Source organism: Fundulus heteroclitus, unplaced genomic scaffold (assembly GCF_011125445.2).
Source record: "Fundulus heteroclitus isolate FHET01 unplaced genomic scaffold, MU-UCD_Fhet_4.1 scaffold_392, whole genome shotgun sequence".
NCBI classification, from domain to species: domain Eukaryota; kingdom Metazoa; phylum Chordata; class Actinopteri; order Cyprinodontiformes; family Fundulidae; genus Fundulus; species Fundulus heteroclitus.
Genome location: NW_023396806.1, coordinates 21825 through 40270, shown reverse-complemented (window position 1 = coordinate 40270; position 18446 = coordinate 21825). Strand labels below are relative to the sequence as shown.

Genomic DNA, 18446 nt, shown 5'->3' with positions numbered 1-18446 from the left:
CTACACCGCAGCAACAGACCTTCACAAAATAAAAGCATGTGAGCAACATGCGTTAACGCGCGTTAAAGAAAATATCGCCGTTAATAGTCTAATGAGTTAACGCGAAATTAACGCGTTAACTTGCCCAGCCCTATTTGTTATACAATTTTTTTATTAATATTATTATTTTTAAAACATGATCGTGTTAATTTCTGAAGAAAAAAGCCAAGAGTACAAAATCTATTTTAAATGGGCTGAGTTTTTTTGGAGTCAGAAGTGGAGTTGCAGAGTTTGCCTTTTATATGCAAAATTTGTTTTAAAATGCTGAGATGCGATTTGTTGGGTTTTCGTTGGGCATGTTTGGAGAGCTTATTTGATTATTTAGGCTTAATTTGTCCATTAAACAAATCCCGTCTATTCTGTGGTTGCAGCATCTTGTAAAAAAAATAAAAACAACCCATGAAGATGGTTTATTTCTACCCCATATGTGAAGTGAAAAGAAAAGAAAAGAAAAGTTGAAAGAAATAGCAGTAAACAAACATGAAACTTTGGAAATCAAAGTGCAATTGTTTCATAATCAAAAAAAGCTTTTTTATTAGTATAACATTTTAGAAAGAACATTGATTTCCTGATTTGGTTTAAAAGTTGTATAAAACACTTGAACAAAACACGACTAAATAAAGATTTTGCTAAAACACACAACCTTGCCAAGTTTTTTTCGCCATTTGCATAAACACAGCTAAAGCTATGAAAAATATAACAGAAACAACACAGAAATTGTAAAGGGGTACAGGTAGTAAGAGCAATATTAAGAAAAAAAATCATAAAAGATAAAACAAAATAGGACGTTGAAATGACAGCTACTTAAATTCTTTTAGGATACAGATCTGGGAATACATGTTTTTTTAAATAATCTCACATGTACAGCAGTTGAACCAAATCAAATTCTTAAAAACCCACAGGTTTTACCATTAGGGGCCTACCTCTGAAGGTGCGTTCACACTGAACATGAAGAAGGTAAATAGAGTAAGTGACTCATATGTTATCTCGGTGTAAAGGGGTCGGTGATGGGAATGATGCATTTTTAATGGTGCATGTGGCACGACTTGGCGTGGCAGATGTGTCACTAGTGCAAAGCGGAATTTTGCTCGATTTCAACTATCTGAACATTGGTAAAATTAAGGTGCGCCACGGTGAGTTGAACAGACAAGAGAAACCGGCAAACGTATGGATACTCCTATTTGATGATCCGGTGAAGCAAGCTGGGCGAAATTTTGCTGCATTGTCTGTGCAAACTGTTTGCAAGAGAGAGTTGAAAAGTCAAGCGACTAACAGCAGGCGAACAACGCAAAAAATTCACCTTGTTCACGTTCAGTGTGAACGCATTTTTGCAGGTAAACGAGAATGATAAACTATTCATTTCTTCAAACATATTAACGCTGGAAGTTACACGCCTTACCATGTTAGCAATGTATGTCAAACTGATTGGTTTTAAATTTTTCTTTTGTAATATATCAGTAAAATAGTCTGCAACTTCAGTAAAAAACTTTTATACTTATGGCAGATTAACTGTTTTTAATGCCTACCAGACAAGTCTTTCACTTTTATTCTCTTGAGCACTTTAGATCAATCCCTTCTTTATGCCTGGATAAAAAGGCTCTTGGAGGAAGTTTCTGTTTTCTTTATTGTTCTTTTTGCTTTGACACAAAGAGTTGCGAATCTTCTCCCATGACTCCACCTGAGAGCGAAGTAATGAAACTCTGGCTCTGAGGAACTTTGAGACTTTAGTCTCATTGCCTTTGGCCAGACTCATGCTGTCTTTGGTGATAAAGAAGATATCCATGCCAATAAAGAAGGCATTAAGTACAATGAAACCAGCTCTAGCCCCCTTGGTGAGAGCCAGAGGCCCTTTAACTGCCGCCTGACCAATCTCAGGAACATCTGAGGCCTTGCCTGCTCCTGCAGCCTTTAAAGCAGAAGCAGCATCAACGATGGCATCAGCACCCTTTACTATTGCAGGTACATTATTAACAGCCTTCCCAACTCCCACCACCACATTTATCTTCTTTGGCTTCAGAGTGTCTGATGATTGTTTCATCACCTCACTGAGACATTCCTGGATCTTTTGGAATTCCTCCATGAAGCTTTGAAAGGCTTCATTTGCCTTTTTCTGTTGAGTATGATTAACTCCAACCTCTGTTAAGGTGGTTACCAAACTGTTGACTGCGCTCGTTCCCCCCATCGTCGCACCAGCAATTGTCAGCCCTAAAGACACTCCTGCAGTAACTGGAATCAAAGCCAAACCAGCAATGGAAAGTACACCTCCCACTGCTCCCACTGAGCTGCCTGTCACACTGGAGATCTTTGCTCCTTTGTTCATGCTGTCTAACTTAACAGCACACTCCTCCAGCTCGTCAAGGAACTGTAGCATTTTGGGCAGCTGACCATCAACGCTATTGATGAAATAATCTGGGGAGACTTTCTGGAACAGGAACTCCATCCAAAAGTGCTCATCCATCCTGTGGAAGACATTTTACTTTGTTATGAAGTAAAACAAAAGAGTAAGAATGTCAGGCAAGATAGTCTGTAATTAGTATGTAAGAATATTCAGTATAACAAATATGGATATTTTAACCTTTAGCATACATAAAAACAGGAAAAAGACCGTTCTTTATATATATATATATATATATATATATATATATATATATATATATATATCTGGTCTGGTCTCAGTCGCCAGTCTACGGTGGGGTTCCCTGACCTACTACACCATCTGATGTTTGTTATGGTTTGCCTTCCTAAAGATCTACGATTTGATCCTAATATGATCACTTCCTGGAGACCTATTGGGCACTGAAGACCCTGCGAGGGGCCAAAGCTGGAAAACAAGGACCCCCTTCTCATAATCAGTCTGAAACCCCTCCACTCCATTTAAGTGGCAACATCTGTAGAGGAACGTCTCTTCTTAAACCCCATTTGGTCATAGCAGATAGCCGCTCACACTATATAAATAAACCAACGTGGACTGAAAGGGATCTTGTTGTGTACTTCTTTTAAAAGCAGACGATTTTACTTACACTTGTTATGACTGAAAATAACACTGAAAAATCTGAATGTATTAAAATATAACAAACTTACCTGATCTTGTCAAGTTGCTTAATGTGATTTATCATCTTGTGCATGTCACTTTCAATCAGACCAGGATTTACAACAATGTCCTCTGACATATCCAAGCAAATGTTGAAGTTAAAGCTGTAAAAGGCAAAGTTATATTTTAAGTTTCCTTAATTAAAAACAAAAACACAGTTCATCTTCAATGTTTAATTATACAAATATAAATGTACCTTTTGCCATGAGACTGACATATGGTGTCGGTGGTATCTATGTAGCTTTTCAGTTGGTATGTAAGCACCTCCACATTGTAAAGTTTAGGCTGAAAGAAGGACTTTGCGTCTCGTTTGAACTCCAGGAGGAGAGGGCAGATCTGTCGTGCAGCGATGATCACAGCTTGAACATCATCAAATCTGATCTTCTCAGGCAGGCGTAAAACAAAGTTCTCAGTAAACACATGCAGCGAAGTCACTGCCAGCTTCTCCACTGCATCCACGAAGGTGTTGAGTTCCTCCAGACCTTCCAGTGTGTCTTTCAACACTTCATCCAGCTCCTTTTCTAGTTCTGCAAGTTTGCTCTCTACATTCATCTGGAAGCTGCTCTTCACGTGGTTACGAAACTTTGCCCATTTTCCCTCTGACTTTGTGAAAGTGGGGTCAATTTCATCAGCCCTTTCTTTGATTTCCATCATGTTTTCATTCTCCATGTCTCTGCTGTTCTTCCATTCAGAGAACTGGTCATAAAAAACTTTTACTGTTTTCATGTAGGTCAGCGTATCGGTGACGTACTGACACAGGACCTGCTGTAGCTTTTCCCTGTAGGACAGAAAATTGTCACTGTATTATTGCATTTAAAAATAAATAAGCAAACAAAGGTAGGCAGTTCTGACCATCCCACACCACAATAAATAGTATTTTGATCAGAATACTTGCATGATTAGCTTGTTTTTTATTAGGAACAGAAGGGAAATGTATTGTATTATTGCCATCTACTGGACCTTGCATAGTTTTGCATAGCCAAGTGCAAAACTGCTGTTTTGTGAGTTTAATTCAAAGTTTATTTTGAAAGGTCAGATAATACAATATATATTAGAAATTTAATTGAATTTTTGAGATTTTACTAAGAATGGCAGATTCACCCTTTTAGACAGAGCTGTAACAAAAACCAGCCAAACTTCAGATCAGCTCAAGAACAGCGCAGAGAGCTTCATGGAATGAGTTTCTATGGTCAAGTAGCTGCAGCCAAGTCATACGTCACCAAGTGCAAAGCAAAGTGTCGGATGCAGATGGTGTATAAAGCACGCCACAATTGGACTCAAGATCCAAGTAGACACATTCTCTGAAGTGAAGAATCACACTTCTCCATCTGGAAATCTGATGGATTAGTCTGGGTTTGTGGTTCCCTGGAGAACGGTATCTGGTGTCTGACTGTTTAGTGCCAAGTGTAAAGTTTGGTGGAGAGGGGATCATGGTGTGGGGTTGTTTTTCAGGAGCTGGGCTTGGCCCCTTAGTTTCAGTGAAATAAACTCTGAATGCTTCAGCACTCAAAGACATTTTGAACAACTCCATCCTGCCAACTTTGTGGTAACAAGTTGGAGCTGGCCCCTTCCTCTTCCACCATGTCTGCACCACAGCACAAAGCAAGGTCCATAAAGACATGGATGGCAGAGTCTGGTGTGGATGACCTTCACTGGCCTGCAGAGGCCTGATCTCAACCAGATAGAAAACCTTTGGGATAATTTAAAGCAGAGAGCCAGGCCTTCTCATCCAACATCAGTGTCTGACCTCACAAATACACTTCTGGAAGAACGGTCAAAAATTCCTATAAGCACTCCTAAACCTTGTGGACAGCCTTCTCAGAAGAGTTGAAGCTGTTCTAGCTGTAAAGGGTGGACCGACATCATATTGAACCCATATGGATCATGAAGGGGATGTCACTTCAGCTCATATGGGAGTCAGGGCAGTGGAACTAATACCTTTGGAAATATAGTGTACCTTTGGTATATAAAGAAATTGTCTCATTATTCTTTTTAGCATAGTTAATAGCTTGCAGAAAGGGAAATGTAATTAATGATAGATCAAAGACAAGATGAAAAATCTATTGAAAATAGATTACAGGACAGGGGGAGTTGCTCCCTGGTGGTTAGAGCAGAACGTTTGCATTCTGGGAAGTTGAATCCCACAGACTGCTGCTCTGACCCCCAGCCACAGAAAGCTCCCTGGGGTTCTTCTGCTGCCAGGCACATCGCTGTTAACTGAGGCATTAATGTCCTTTACATGTTTAGATGCAAATGACAACATAGACCTTGGACCTAATCCTTGTGTGTAATGTGGTCTGTTTTTTTTATCACCATCATGCCGGAACTAAAAGTAATAAAGGTATTCCGTGCTTGTATAGGACAAGACAGGGTAATGGTGCTGCAGTCATGGATCAATATTGAACAATGTTATACATACTGGTAAAGACCATAAAAGATAATTATCAGTAAACTTCACTGCATTAACATCTTCACCACAGTCACCTTTTATATTTGTAGCAGAATGTAAAGACGTAATTTACATTTTCTGGGCAGCATTTTGGATTTAGATGGAAGTATTGCAGTCAGCTACTTAGACAACCCAAGAAAAGGATTAAAACATTTTCCTACCCTGAAATAACAAAGGTGTCTAGGAATATGAATGTTTTTGTAGGTTAATGACTTAGGAATAAAATAAATAATCACACAATGAATACTTTCTTTGCTGCCATTAACACACTGATTCCTATGATGGCATACATGACTAAAAGCCTTTTAATCATCCTAAAGGTACAGTGAGCTCCATTAACTCCAATTAAACTGTAATCTAGAACAAACTATAAACTAGAACAAACTGTCAGCAAGATATAGGATTTATGAAGTTAACGGACATGTAATAGTTATTTTTCTTTATTTGGTAATGTTAAAAATACCAATAAAGGGAAGATACATAATTTTCAACCTGAAGATCACTAAGAGAACAGATATTCCTTTAGCTATAAAAAAAATAGCTAAATATTGTGTATTTGTAGAGAGAACAACTGATCTGAGAAAGACTTGAAATAAAATGTATGTATAAGTTCACAAAAATTTCATTTAAAGGATTCCAAGTGAACAGACATTATTCCATGTACCTTCTTATGGTGTCCTGGATGTCAATACATTTAGTAAATTAAAGTATTTATTTTATTTACCTTTCTCCAGGCATTTTGTCGGTTTCTCACTGCAAACAGTCTTGTTTCTTGCTTTTCGAAGTTAATGGTTGAGGATCTTCCTATAAGTCAACTAAGGTGCTTAGTTTCGGTTTCTGCATATTTATTTTACTGTAGGCCACATCTAAAAAAAGAAAAAACCCTCGGCGCAGCACGTAGTAGACATGGTTTAAAGTCACTCTCAGGTCATATCCTGTTTCTCAGAAACCAGATTCTAAAAGGTTACATATTGAGCAGAGGATGTTCTGGACTTGAGGTTAATTACACCTGACAGCCTTAATAAGAGTAACAATCAAAAGTAATTTAAAAAAGGAGTGATATCTGTTGTACTGTAAACAAAATGTATGAAAATAAAACGTTCTAGAAAGTGTAAATTCTTATAAATTGCAGTTTTAGATTATCACACATTGTCAGGTTTGGTGCAGGACTGAGGTGCAGACAACAGCTCTGGAGTTTCAGGTTGAGCTTAATGGTGGTTTATTAAAGAAACAGGATCATAGGATGACAGGAACAAGGAGCAGCAACAGGGAAGTGATCATAACACGGTAGAATCCAGAATGAAGACCGCGGATTAAACTTAAAGTGGAAGAGATGGAAGAAAACAACAGATGGATAATTAGCTGAACCGAGGAATACAACCCAGGTGAAGGGTAATGAGACGGCAGGAAATTGTACCTAGCAGAAGATAATGAACGGACCAAATTTGGAGAAGAATCTAATTAAACTAAGAAAAGATATAACAGGACTAAATAAATAAAGGACAATAAGTTAACTAAATCTAACTGTGCGCTAGTAAAATAAATAAACTGAACTAAAGAAAGGCAAGCATAAAACAAGGATATAACCGAACTACTACAGTGAGAAGATAACCTAACAGAAACCGGATCTAACAGATACAAGAATCTAATAAACTTAAACCCTTAACATATAACTCAACAGGTAACACCAATGAGAATCTAGAGACAAGCAGAATAAGGGAATTACAGACCAAAGGCATCCCCAGTGAGCTGACATAACTAATCACATTCCTGCAGATCCTGACACACAAATAATAAAATACAAAGATAATCTTCGTTCATAGCAGAAAAGCCTGTCCAGACCAACCAATAACTAATGAAATGTCTCTTTCTTTTTTGGTTTAATTTCACCAATTTAAAACCACCCTGATTTGTATCAGACCCGTGTAATATAGTGTATTTTTTCTGTTTCATATATTTATATATATGAAACAGGATCAGTCTGGCAAAAGATTTAAAAAAGCAACACATCTGGTTCTGATCCAAAGAAATTGAGATCATCTATAGGTTGCTACAAACAACCCTGTGAGCCAATATCCTCAAATGGAGAAAAACATGGCACAGAGGAGAACTTTCCAGAACTGTCCAGCCAAATAAAAATTGCACATTGAAGACTCATCCAGGAGGTCACAAAAGAACCCAGAACAGCATTTTAAGTCCACCAGCTCTCACTTGCCTTGGACCAATCAAAAATCATAGCTGTTTTTATTGTCATTCAACTGTATATTCACAATGTACATTTGAGCAAAATTTTGTTTAGTTTCATTTTATTGTTTATACCTTCAATCATATGCTTTACTTGAGATAAATTTAAATCTAAAAGTAAACTTTCTGAAAGTTTGTTACTGCTTTGAATCTTAACACGTTAGCTATGCTGCCTCCTTTGGTGTCATGTCTCTTGCAGGGCTTGGATTGCTTGCTGACTTACTGTTTGCGGTAAGGCGTATTGCGTCACTTCCTGTTTTCGGTTGCTGCAGTGATGACTGTGGTTTAATCTCTTTGCTGTGATATGTATCTGTTTCTAACATATAAGCACATTTAAAACACATTCTCTCACTTCAGCTTTGGGAACTCCTCATAATTCACTATGACATTATTTTTGTGCCTTTGCCTTGAGCTCGCAGGAACCAATTCAAGCATGCAGTGACACAGGTATTCAGCATTTAAACATCACATGTGCATGCTCAACTGTGATAAACTCTTCTCAACCCACTGTTCACACGCTCCACCTGCTCCTTCCATGCTCAACACCAGCCGTGCGCTCGCTCGGCTGTTTCTACGCTCACTCGTTTCCGTCTCTGCGCTCGCAACTTCAAAACGGTCGACTCCATAAGCCAATCACAGACAGTTTTTTTTCATCCAATCAGAGCATTGCTTGCAAATGCTGCTTTCGATGGATTAAATCAAAATTCTGCAGCTTTTGGCAGAAATTACTAAACAAAATGATGAGATTGAAGAAAAAAAGAAAAATAAACAAACTGCAGACTGCAGCGTGTCATCCGGTCTGCAGAGAAGGTGATTGGCTGCAATCTTCCATCTCTCCAGGACCTATACGCCTCCAGGACACTGAGGCGTGCCGGAAGATTGTGGCTGATCCCTTCACCCCAGTCACCAGACCCGGCGGCATGGGCGGGCATTGGGGGGCCGGGCCAGCCCTGTGAGCCAGCCGTGCCCGCCCTGGACTGGAAGCTGTCTTTTTCTTTTTTTTTCACCTCGGAGTGGCCATCTTTCTATTAGTACTATCTTTGATGTGTCAATCATACAATTTAACCAATTAAATCAACGACTGAATGCAACATGCTAGCCAATCACAGCTGCAGTGGGGCGGGACACCGAGTCATAGCATTTAGTCGCCGCCGCAGTTCGGCTACGGTCGGTGTCGGTAGAGCGGGATGGAAATTTGGTGTTATTGCCAAACAATTACAAGAAGTGACAACAAAGAAAGGAGAGCGATCTGGAAGCAGCGCTATTAATTTCTGTTTGGAACGTCACCACTGAAGTCTAAACTGTAGTAAACATTCACGCTAGGAGGGTTAGCTAGAAAGCTAGGAGCAGAACCAAGCAGGAAAACTGAAGAGACTTGAGTTACTTGCAGGCAGAAGGGAACTCTGCTTTGTTCTGATCCTTGTTCTCTTAGCTGCTGTAATTACAGAACCTGTTCTAGTCAGAATTGTTACTTCAGTCAGTGTTCATTCTGACACCAGCGCTCATGTTTATCAGCTTGTAGCTTATACTGGACTTTTGAGTCAAGACACAGCTTTACAGGTTGCTGTATCTCACTGATAGTTTCCAGTAACCCAAACCAGCATAAAACCTGCCCAACTTAAAAGAAAAAAACAAGCCCAAATCTCAAACTCTCTCATGATAAAAGCACAGAACTATTAAACACATAAGAACATCCCATTAGCACACAACTGAGCTGAAGCAAAGAAAAACAAATGCACATACAGGCTCTGAACAAAAAGTACAATCAGACAACCAAATAACACACAAGATCATCTTAACAATCGTGATATATCAACCAGAAAAAATAAATTATAAATAGCTTCCCAACACGAGTTGTAAATCTACCTTAATATAAACTTAATTTCTCTCAGTATAGCTGAATCAAACATTTCTATTACACGCAGTACTGAAATATTTTTAAGTTGATAAGTAAAACTCAACCCCTCTTGGGCGTTTACATTGACCAAACACTTGATTAACCATTATTCTTGTTTTATTATAACAATCAATATTATTCATTATAAATACTATTCATTGATGAGGTCAGATCGACAGATTCGACTTATTTAGAAAATAAAATTGACCAGTATGAGTTGAAGGAGATGGCATTTTATTAAAATTGTTTTGGTTTCCTGTCTGACCTTGACGACTTTTTTGATATATTTTGTTTTGATAATTCTTTCTAAAAGCCCGTTTGCAATCGGTTGCAAACGACTTGCGTTTTCATCATTTTGATGCCATTTGCTATAAAAATCAAATGTGTTAATGACTTAAACCTAAACATAAAACACTGTTGTTTAAATAATGAAAACTGTTGATCAAGGTCCTGTCGGACCTTGACAACCTTTTTGATATATTTTGTTAGTAATTCTTTCTAAAAGCCCAACAAATGTTGTGAAAAGCTTCCCAAATTTTTTACAACTTGTCCATTAACTATTTTTGTTCCAGCTCAATGTGTTCAAAAGCCTAATTGGTTGGAAACCTGCCTAATTTGACAACACTAACTACACTATTGCTATTTTTTTGTTCGTTACAGTATATATATATATATATATATATATATATATATATATATATATATATATATATATATATATATATATATATATATATATATATATATATTGTGATTTTTTTATTATTGGCCTAATCCTGCTTCGCTACTAAAGGCCCATTTTTACCCCGGTTTAAGATTTGACAATAAATTAGGAATCATTGATCAGAGGTAGAACGGTTTAAATACATATTTAATTCATAGAAATTAAATATGGAGACAGAGTTACATTACCAATCGAGATCTTTCACCGCGCGGTCGAGAAGTCTGTCTGTCTGAAGTAAGTTTTACCAAGACATTCCTTTTATCAACTTTAAACTCCTCCTGCATGGCTCAGTGGGAGGATGACTGACCCCCTCTCCTTCTGACCACCCCCTCAGGACAATAAAACTCCATGTTTATCTTACGCTGAAGCAGGAAGGGACAGACCCCACTCTGCTTTACTCAGTAACCCCAACTAAGATATATTTTTAATTCTCAACAACCCCTCTGTTTTGATCTCTCATAGATCAAACCAATAACTAGGGTAAACTAAGTCTATGTCTTGAAACCCTTAAACAAAATGTAAATAGTAAGATGTAATATTGTAACCCACTGACCCCTCTGTTGGCGACTTATGAAATCAAATGAAGTTCAAATGTTCCCCTTAAATGTAAAATAACCCAAGTATAAGCTAAAAAGCTACTAAACCTATCTGAATCTCTAACCTACTAGAATTAAGAAAAGTAAGCACCTTTATCTGAGAGGTGCAAAGCTAAGATAAATGTGCAACTACCAGAAACTATTATATGATCTAAATATGACTTTAAGAGTCCTAACCTAGATTAACAAAATGTCTTCTTAGAAATAAAGATAACCCATGAAAGCACTACACTCAGATCAAACCACAGAATAAAAAAAACAAAAACAGATTTTCATGTAATGCAAAACCAAGAGTCTAACAATACTAATATTGAACACCTTATGAATATTGAACTTATAAGACATAATGCAGTGATTACAAAAACTCTCATTTTCTTTTTTCTCTTTTACACAATGCATTCAATTGTTGTCATGATGTCTTGCATCTCGGAGATGTCTTCTTCTCGCTTTTAAAGAAGATGGTTTAAAGAGCCAGTGTTCCAACCGCGGTCTCCACAGAACTGTATGTTAATCTTTATTAAAAATAAAAAACGAAAACAAAATAAAATTCCAGCTGCCCCTTCCGTGGGTGGCTCTGCGAGATAAGTTGTTCCAGTGATCTGTCCTTGAACTTCTGTTTGGCTGGTACACACGGCTCTGGAATCAGATTGGCCCCTGACCTCTGGCCCACCACATCTGTCTGTTGATGACTTTAGCACGCATCCTTCAAGGTTGGGGGTCGGTGTACTCCCGTCACGTTTCTCCTAATTATATGTCTCCTGAAACTTACACGACAACCGCTTAGATATCAAATGTTTTGTGCTACCTGTAATTCCGGAGGTTGACTTCGGTCCCGAAAAGCTCCTTTCAGTCATATGGAATCATATCCTGTAATGAAATTAACTGAACACTCCCACAAGAAACACACTTCACATCTTCCATTGTTCTCTCTCCAGCCTATGAGAAACCATTTTAGAAATGTAATAGTTAATGAGACAGTTTATTGCAATTCCTCTTTCCTGACGCTGGGCCTCTGATTGTCCTGCAAAAGAATGCCTGCACAAAAACTTTATACGGTGGGAATCGCCATGTCTGTGGAATCTAAAATTAGTTAATTTTAATTTGAAATCAAAGTACATTTTCCTGTAAGAATGTCAGAATGCTCTCTGGAATAAAGATGAAAGATTACCATTCAGCACACCACTCCACACAAAACCTTTCAGCAGTCACCACACCTCACTTCTGTACCATTTCCTCCATACTCAGATGTGTATGCTGCGAAAAAGTTCCTATTTTTAATCTGAGAGGAAAAGCAAACCCTAATTTTGTTCACCTATCGTTTTATCCAGTTGTTACAAATCCTGATCCAGTTTACTGCAACAGTTATACGTGGCTTTGAATCCTTAACTAACCTACCTGACACACCAATGATTTTAAAGTAAACTAAATATGCAATAAGTTACCCTCTGTTTATCTCTGTTTTATCCAGTTTTTTGTAGTTTGTGTAGTTTTTCTGTTTAATTTAACATTCACTTTATTGTCCTGCTTAAACTGTTCAAGCCTTTATCCAAGAACCCCCTCATATAATCTATCTGTAGCAGATACGTGGTGTCTGACACTCCGCCCATTAAATCTAATTTATAGTTCTGTTTTGGGAGTCACTTAACAAACCTTCCAGAGAGGTTCTTTTTGTTTAAACAACCGATATCTGATTTACAACGCAGTTACATACCTCCGTGGTGTCCTGCACAGGAATCCTTCCTCCGAATTACTTGTGCCAAGGGTTGATATAAAGTTTAAGATCTAAATAACTTTAAGATACAGTGTTATCATATAAATGTTTGTCATATCCCTCTGCTTGGAACAAAATTAATTTTGTTACAAACATTAACAAAGAATAGTATTAGTCATCACAGGGAATCAATTAACTGCAAATAATTATCTGAATTGAAGCATGAAAAACACTGCCCTATATCCTGGATTCAGATCAAAACTTAATGCAATTTCATAATCCCACAGATCTACAAGAAGTCCTCCAAAAGTTGTGTAAGATCAGTGTACCCATTGAAATATTGATTATTCTAAACTAATGTGCTCATAGCAAGTTGATGGTATGAGAATGCTGAGTGTTCCAAGGTACTTACATACTGATAAAATATTGGGTTTTACCTGAATAAAACACCTGGTAACGGCAAAGTCTGGTGAAAATCTGATAAGTTTTAGCATGCAACAGTGATATTGTACAATAAAAAATCTCAATATTTATGAGCTATCAAGAAATAGCCTAACAGATCCGTTTAACCTACTGATTTATTTAGGATCCACACCTGTGTGTTTGATCCATCCTACTGATGTTTTCAGAAGATATCGAGAGTCCCAGTCAAACTCAGGAACCTTCTGCTAAAGTGTATAAAGAAAATTCTGTATAACTACATTTATCAAGGAAGAAAATATAAAAACACCAAAGGTACATTTTAAAACAGCTCTAAAATCAGTTATGCGCCTGTGTTTAGTAAATTTTTAAGTCAAATTCTGCCGGCCACGAACAATCACCAGCAACTGATGTTGAAAAGTTTATTCACCAGAATTTGCACATTACCAAATGAACAAAGAAAAAAGATTCCTCGGGCTCTAAATTACTGTGTAACAAGGGCATCTGCATTTTGTGGGACCATGAAAATGTGATTACATATAATGAATAATTTGGGGACCGTCCTGTGATGATCCCCTAATATTTTCTATTTCTACTAGGTTTTGGCGCTCTGCAATATCAGTAGCTATAATAAAATGATACACGCCATTAACATTTGTCACAGATTCCTCAATTTTAGCTGCTTCTTTTGAGGATAACTTCAAAACTGACTCATGACTAAATGCAGGGTTAACAAAATCTGTCAAATTAACCGCAATATCCGTTTGCACACACTATTAAGGTACAGTTTAACCTTAACTTCTAACTCTGTTTAGTTCTGCTTACTTGTGTTTTTTCCCAGGCCTGCAAATGAGCAAAAGTTTATAGGGTGGCTATTTTCTGCTCCCTATTAATCAGCCAGATTTAAGTCTGATGAATTAAATCTATTTATTTATTTAATATAACTAGGGCTATCAAACAATGAAAACCTTTTAATCACTATTTAATCGCAAATTATATTTTATATCTGAAAGTATATATATTCATTAGGCATTTTAAAACGCTATTTTGCAATAGATAATGCTAGTTAAAATTACACTCTAACGGAAGGTATTTTCCCTTTTTTGTGTTTTCCCAATTTATAATGCCTCAAACAGATGTTCAATGTTCCGCCAAATTTTCAACAACTTTTCCAAACTTCTAACCACTTTCTAACTTTTAGGCTACAGTTCAAAATAAAAAGTTTTCTCCAAAACTCACCAAGACGCAGCAGTTCATGCTCTCCAATGCAACTCACCCATACAGCTTGCAGCCAATACCTCAAACGTTTCACTGCACTGAAATTCTCCTGCACTTCGACAAACATTATTAATGCATCGACTTTTTTTCTAATGATTTCCAAATTCCCCTTTAGTTTTTATTTTCACCCATATTTTTACTTATCACTTTTACTTAACAAAATTAAACTGCTCCCCAGTCACTGCTCTTATCTTTAGGCCCATGCACGTGGAGAAATTCACACCTTCATGAAGACACACACACACACATATGCTGACATGCAGGGCCCAACCAATCTCTCCTTCTCTCAAAACCATGGATCCCATATTACCGAGACATTCAAAACATCAGACAAGACATAACAAATATAACATTTAAGACAGACAGCCTGGCGCATCACAGAGAGACCCTCGTCCCTTCCGTAGTCGATGAAACGTTTCCTTATGTTAAAATCTCCTCGTCTGATCGTCGTGTTCTCGAAAAACCCCGTTTTTCGAAAACTAGAAAACAATCCTATTGTCTTCCTGGGGCCCCTTTTTTTAATCTCTTATCTTCTATAACAGCTCACTCTTAAGGTCTTGCTGCTCTTAGCCTCAACATAAGATCCTACGTATTCTTGGCCGTCCTATCGCTGTGCTGCATTAGGGTGTCCCCTTCCCCAAAGAAAGCACTCCATCTTAGTCCTAAATTCACCAGTTTGTCAGTCTGGTGCAGAGGTGACCAAATCTCGGGACTCTTTTTATTCTTTGTATTTTATCTTTTTTATTTGATTTTAAATAATTTTTTGCAATCTCAACATTTAAGTTTCTCAATTGTTATTCTTATGTTATTTTATTTATTTTTGTAAAGTCTCAACAGTTTAGTTTCTTGGCTGTTATTTCTAATTTCCTTCTCATACAGCCGCACCATCTAAGATTACTTGCCATTTAATTTTCTATCTAATTTTACGTTTTTCTGACGCAAACAAACACATAAATCCCATTCAATCATTTCTCGGTTTCAACATAAATTCCATTCAAACCTAGCTGTACTGTTCAGCCTCTGATATTTTGAGAAGAAAGCTTCTCATTTACAGCAACACTTGATTTAGCCTACATCTAATCTTTAGCCAATAGGAGAATCAAAATCTCCTTACTTTTTTTCGGGTCGACCCTGTTTTGCTGTAAGTGATTACTTCTTCGTGCCCAAATTCAAAAGGTTCCTCCACTTTAATGTTAAATCCGGGTCACGGCTAACCAAATTGTGATTTATTTATTATTGGCCTAATCCTGCTTCGCTACTAAAGGCCCATTTTTACCCCGGTTTAAGATTTGACAATAAATTAGGAATCATTGATCAGAGGTAGAACGGTTTAAATATATATTTAATTCATAGAAATTAAATATGGAGACAGAGTTACATTACCAATCGAGATCTTTCACCGCGCGGTCGAGAAGTCTGTCTGTCTGAAGTAAGTTTTACCAAGACATTCCTTTTATCAACTTTAAACTCCTCCTGCATGGCTCAGTGGGAGGATGACTGACCCCCTCTCCTTCTGACCACCCCCTCAGGACAATAAAACTCCATGTTTATCTTACACTGAAGCAGGAAGGGACAGACCCCACTCTGCTTTACTCAGTAACCCCAACTAAGATATATTTTTAATTCTCAACAATATATATATATATGTGTGTGTGTGTATATATATGTGTGTATGTATGTAGGTACGTCTATATATATATATATATTTTTTTTGCAGCCGGGTCTGCCAGTCACAGACTATTTCAGTCAGGAGGCTGCGGTCCATCAGGACCAGAACCTCACGCCACAAGCACAGTTTCTTCCCATCTGCTACCAGTCTGATGAACAAGGCCAAGAGCCGCCTGTGACACTGGACACTGTCTCTCTCCAACGGTTCAGGACTTACAAGCCTCTGCGTTACATTAAGCACAGTTGAGCACATTAAGCGATATACACAGAGTGTATATCGCTTCTGTATGTATATCGATTTTATTCAATTTAATTTTATTTTATTGTACTCTTATTTTTGTCTGCACCATAGACACCAAGTCAAATTCCTTGTATATGCAAATCTACTTGGCGATTAAACTTGATTCTGATTCTGATTTTAGGCAAAAATATTTAGACTAAAATATTTCCTTGAACTTCTTTGAAGGACAATGTTAGGAAATTGGGGAAAAAATGGCGCTTTACACACCATGAAGAAACCTACCTATTCTACAAAAACAGTCTACTTTTGTATAAAAAGACCCTTTGCAGAGTTAGAGCAGCATGTTTTTTATTATTAATTGAGAACAAAAATAATCCTAGATTTTTCTTCAGTACAGTTATCAAATTTACCCAGAGTCACAGCTCCATTGATCCATCCATTCCCTTAGCAGTAATGACTTTATGGGATTCTTCATAAATAAAATGTATTCTATTAAAAATAAAATAATTGGCATCCTCCCAAACATGGTTACCTCGTCTTCAGTAAGTGAGGCAGTGCTGGAGGAATCTTTAGAACCTGAGCAGTGTTTAAACTGTTTAGAAGCAGTAGAGCTTTCTTGAGCTATCTAAAATTTTAGCTTCATCTAAACCTTCTACCTGTATGTTAGACCCAATCCCAACCAAGTTGTTGAAGGAGGTATTCCCTTTGATCAGTGGCACTATTTTAGACATGATTGATCTATCATTATTAAATGGATATGTACCACAGGCTTTTAAAGTAGCTGTTATTAAACCTTTACTTAAGAAACCATCCCTTGATCAAGATGAGTTAGTGAACTACAGACCTATATCTAATCTTCTTTTCTTATCTAAAATTCTTTAGAAAGTAGTTGCTAATCAACTTTGTGAACATTTTCAAAGTAATGACCTACTTGAGGAGTTTCAGTCAGGCTTTAGAGCTCATCATAGCACTGAAACAGCTCTGGTGAAGGTCACTAATGATATTCTCATGGCCTCAGATAATGGACTTGTGTCATCAAGGACGTGACTTCATCCCCCCAATATATTGTTTTATTTTTTTTACATTTATTTTTTATTAAACAAAGCATACATTGCAAAAGGTACAGAATAACTGTAAAACTGTAATAACGAAGATTAGAACACAATAGTAACTGATTACAGTAGTGACCGCGCGTTCGGCTTACAACCGGGGGCAATCCAGATTTTTGATTGCCTCAGAAGCATATTTGTCCTTTTTGAGGTACTAGGCCTGGGAGCGGATTTTTTTTGTCAACTTTCTGGGCTGCCTGCAGCACATTGTCCAATACCCTATTTGCACCGATCTTGTTTTACCAGGGATTCGATGTAATTAATACTCTGCGCTGCAGCTGCATGACAGAAGCAGAGTTGTCAACTCCACGTCTGGGCTTTCTTTTTTTCTAAAGTCGCTGGTAAATTTCATGTGTTGCGTTTTTTTAACTTGATTTTTGAACGTGCAGTCGCATATTTGGGCTGTTTCTCAAATAGCACCCCTTATCCTGGCAGGACAGGATAATCCTGTACAACAAGAGTCCTCGCGCTGTTGCTTTTTCCTGACAGCGCGAGCCGGTCAATATCTGTCTCCATACAGCGCCGTAATTATTACAAATCACATGTGGTGCCAATGTAAAACTAATCCTGTGCGAATAGCAACAATTCCAAAAAAAGTAAAAAACAAAGCAACTGGACTTGTTTTCCGTAGTTGAAGACGTTTCACTTCCTCTCCAGGAAGTCTTCTCAATTCAAAAGGTGAGAAAGCTTCCTGGAGAGGAAGTGAAACGTCTTCAACTACGGAAAACAAGTCCAGTTGCTTTGTTTTTTACTTTTTTTGGAATGACCATGACCTGGATGACTGAGAATCTTTAGCAGCAAATAGCAACAATGTGTCCAACAATGTGTTGAATAAACAGAAATACTGTGAAGCAATACTTTTTGACTTTTCATTCATTTTTTCTTATTCAGCTGCACAAATATCACATTTAAACCAATCAAAGTTGATGGGAGTATACCAGAGTCCTATGTACATTGTAGTGATCTATTGATATGCCGC

General features: G+C 37.5%; 1 protein-coding gene across 1 annotated transcript; it reads right to left on the bottom strand.

The window, feature by feature from the left end:
• Nucleotides 1–1231: 1231 nt before the first annotated feature.
• LOC105923857 lies at nt 1232–6384 on the bottom strand. The gene is made up of 4 exons (XM_036130920.1): nt 6304–6384; nt 3327–3908; nt 3121–3234; nt 1232–2498 (listed from the first exon to the last, which is right to left on the bottom strand). Exons 1-4 carry the CDS (start codon nt 6315–6317, stop codon nt 1601–1603), a joined length of 1608 nt encoding a protein of 535 aa, XP_035986813.1. The 5' UTR covers nt 6318–6384; the 3' UTR covers nt 1232–1600.
• Between the last annotated feature and the right edge of the window lie 12062 nt (nt 6385–18446).

Coding starts and splice junctions, on each gene's coding strand:
- LOC105923857 (XM_036130920.1), bottom strand. Junction 3,235..3,326: donor TGTCAGTCTCATGGCAAAAG/GTACATTTATAT, acceptor TGCCTTTTACAG/CTTTAACTTCAACATTTGCT. Junction 2,499..3,120: donor AAGCAACTTGACAAGATCAG/GTAAGTTTGTTA, acceptor TGTCTTCCACAG/GATGGATGAGCACTTTTGGA.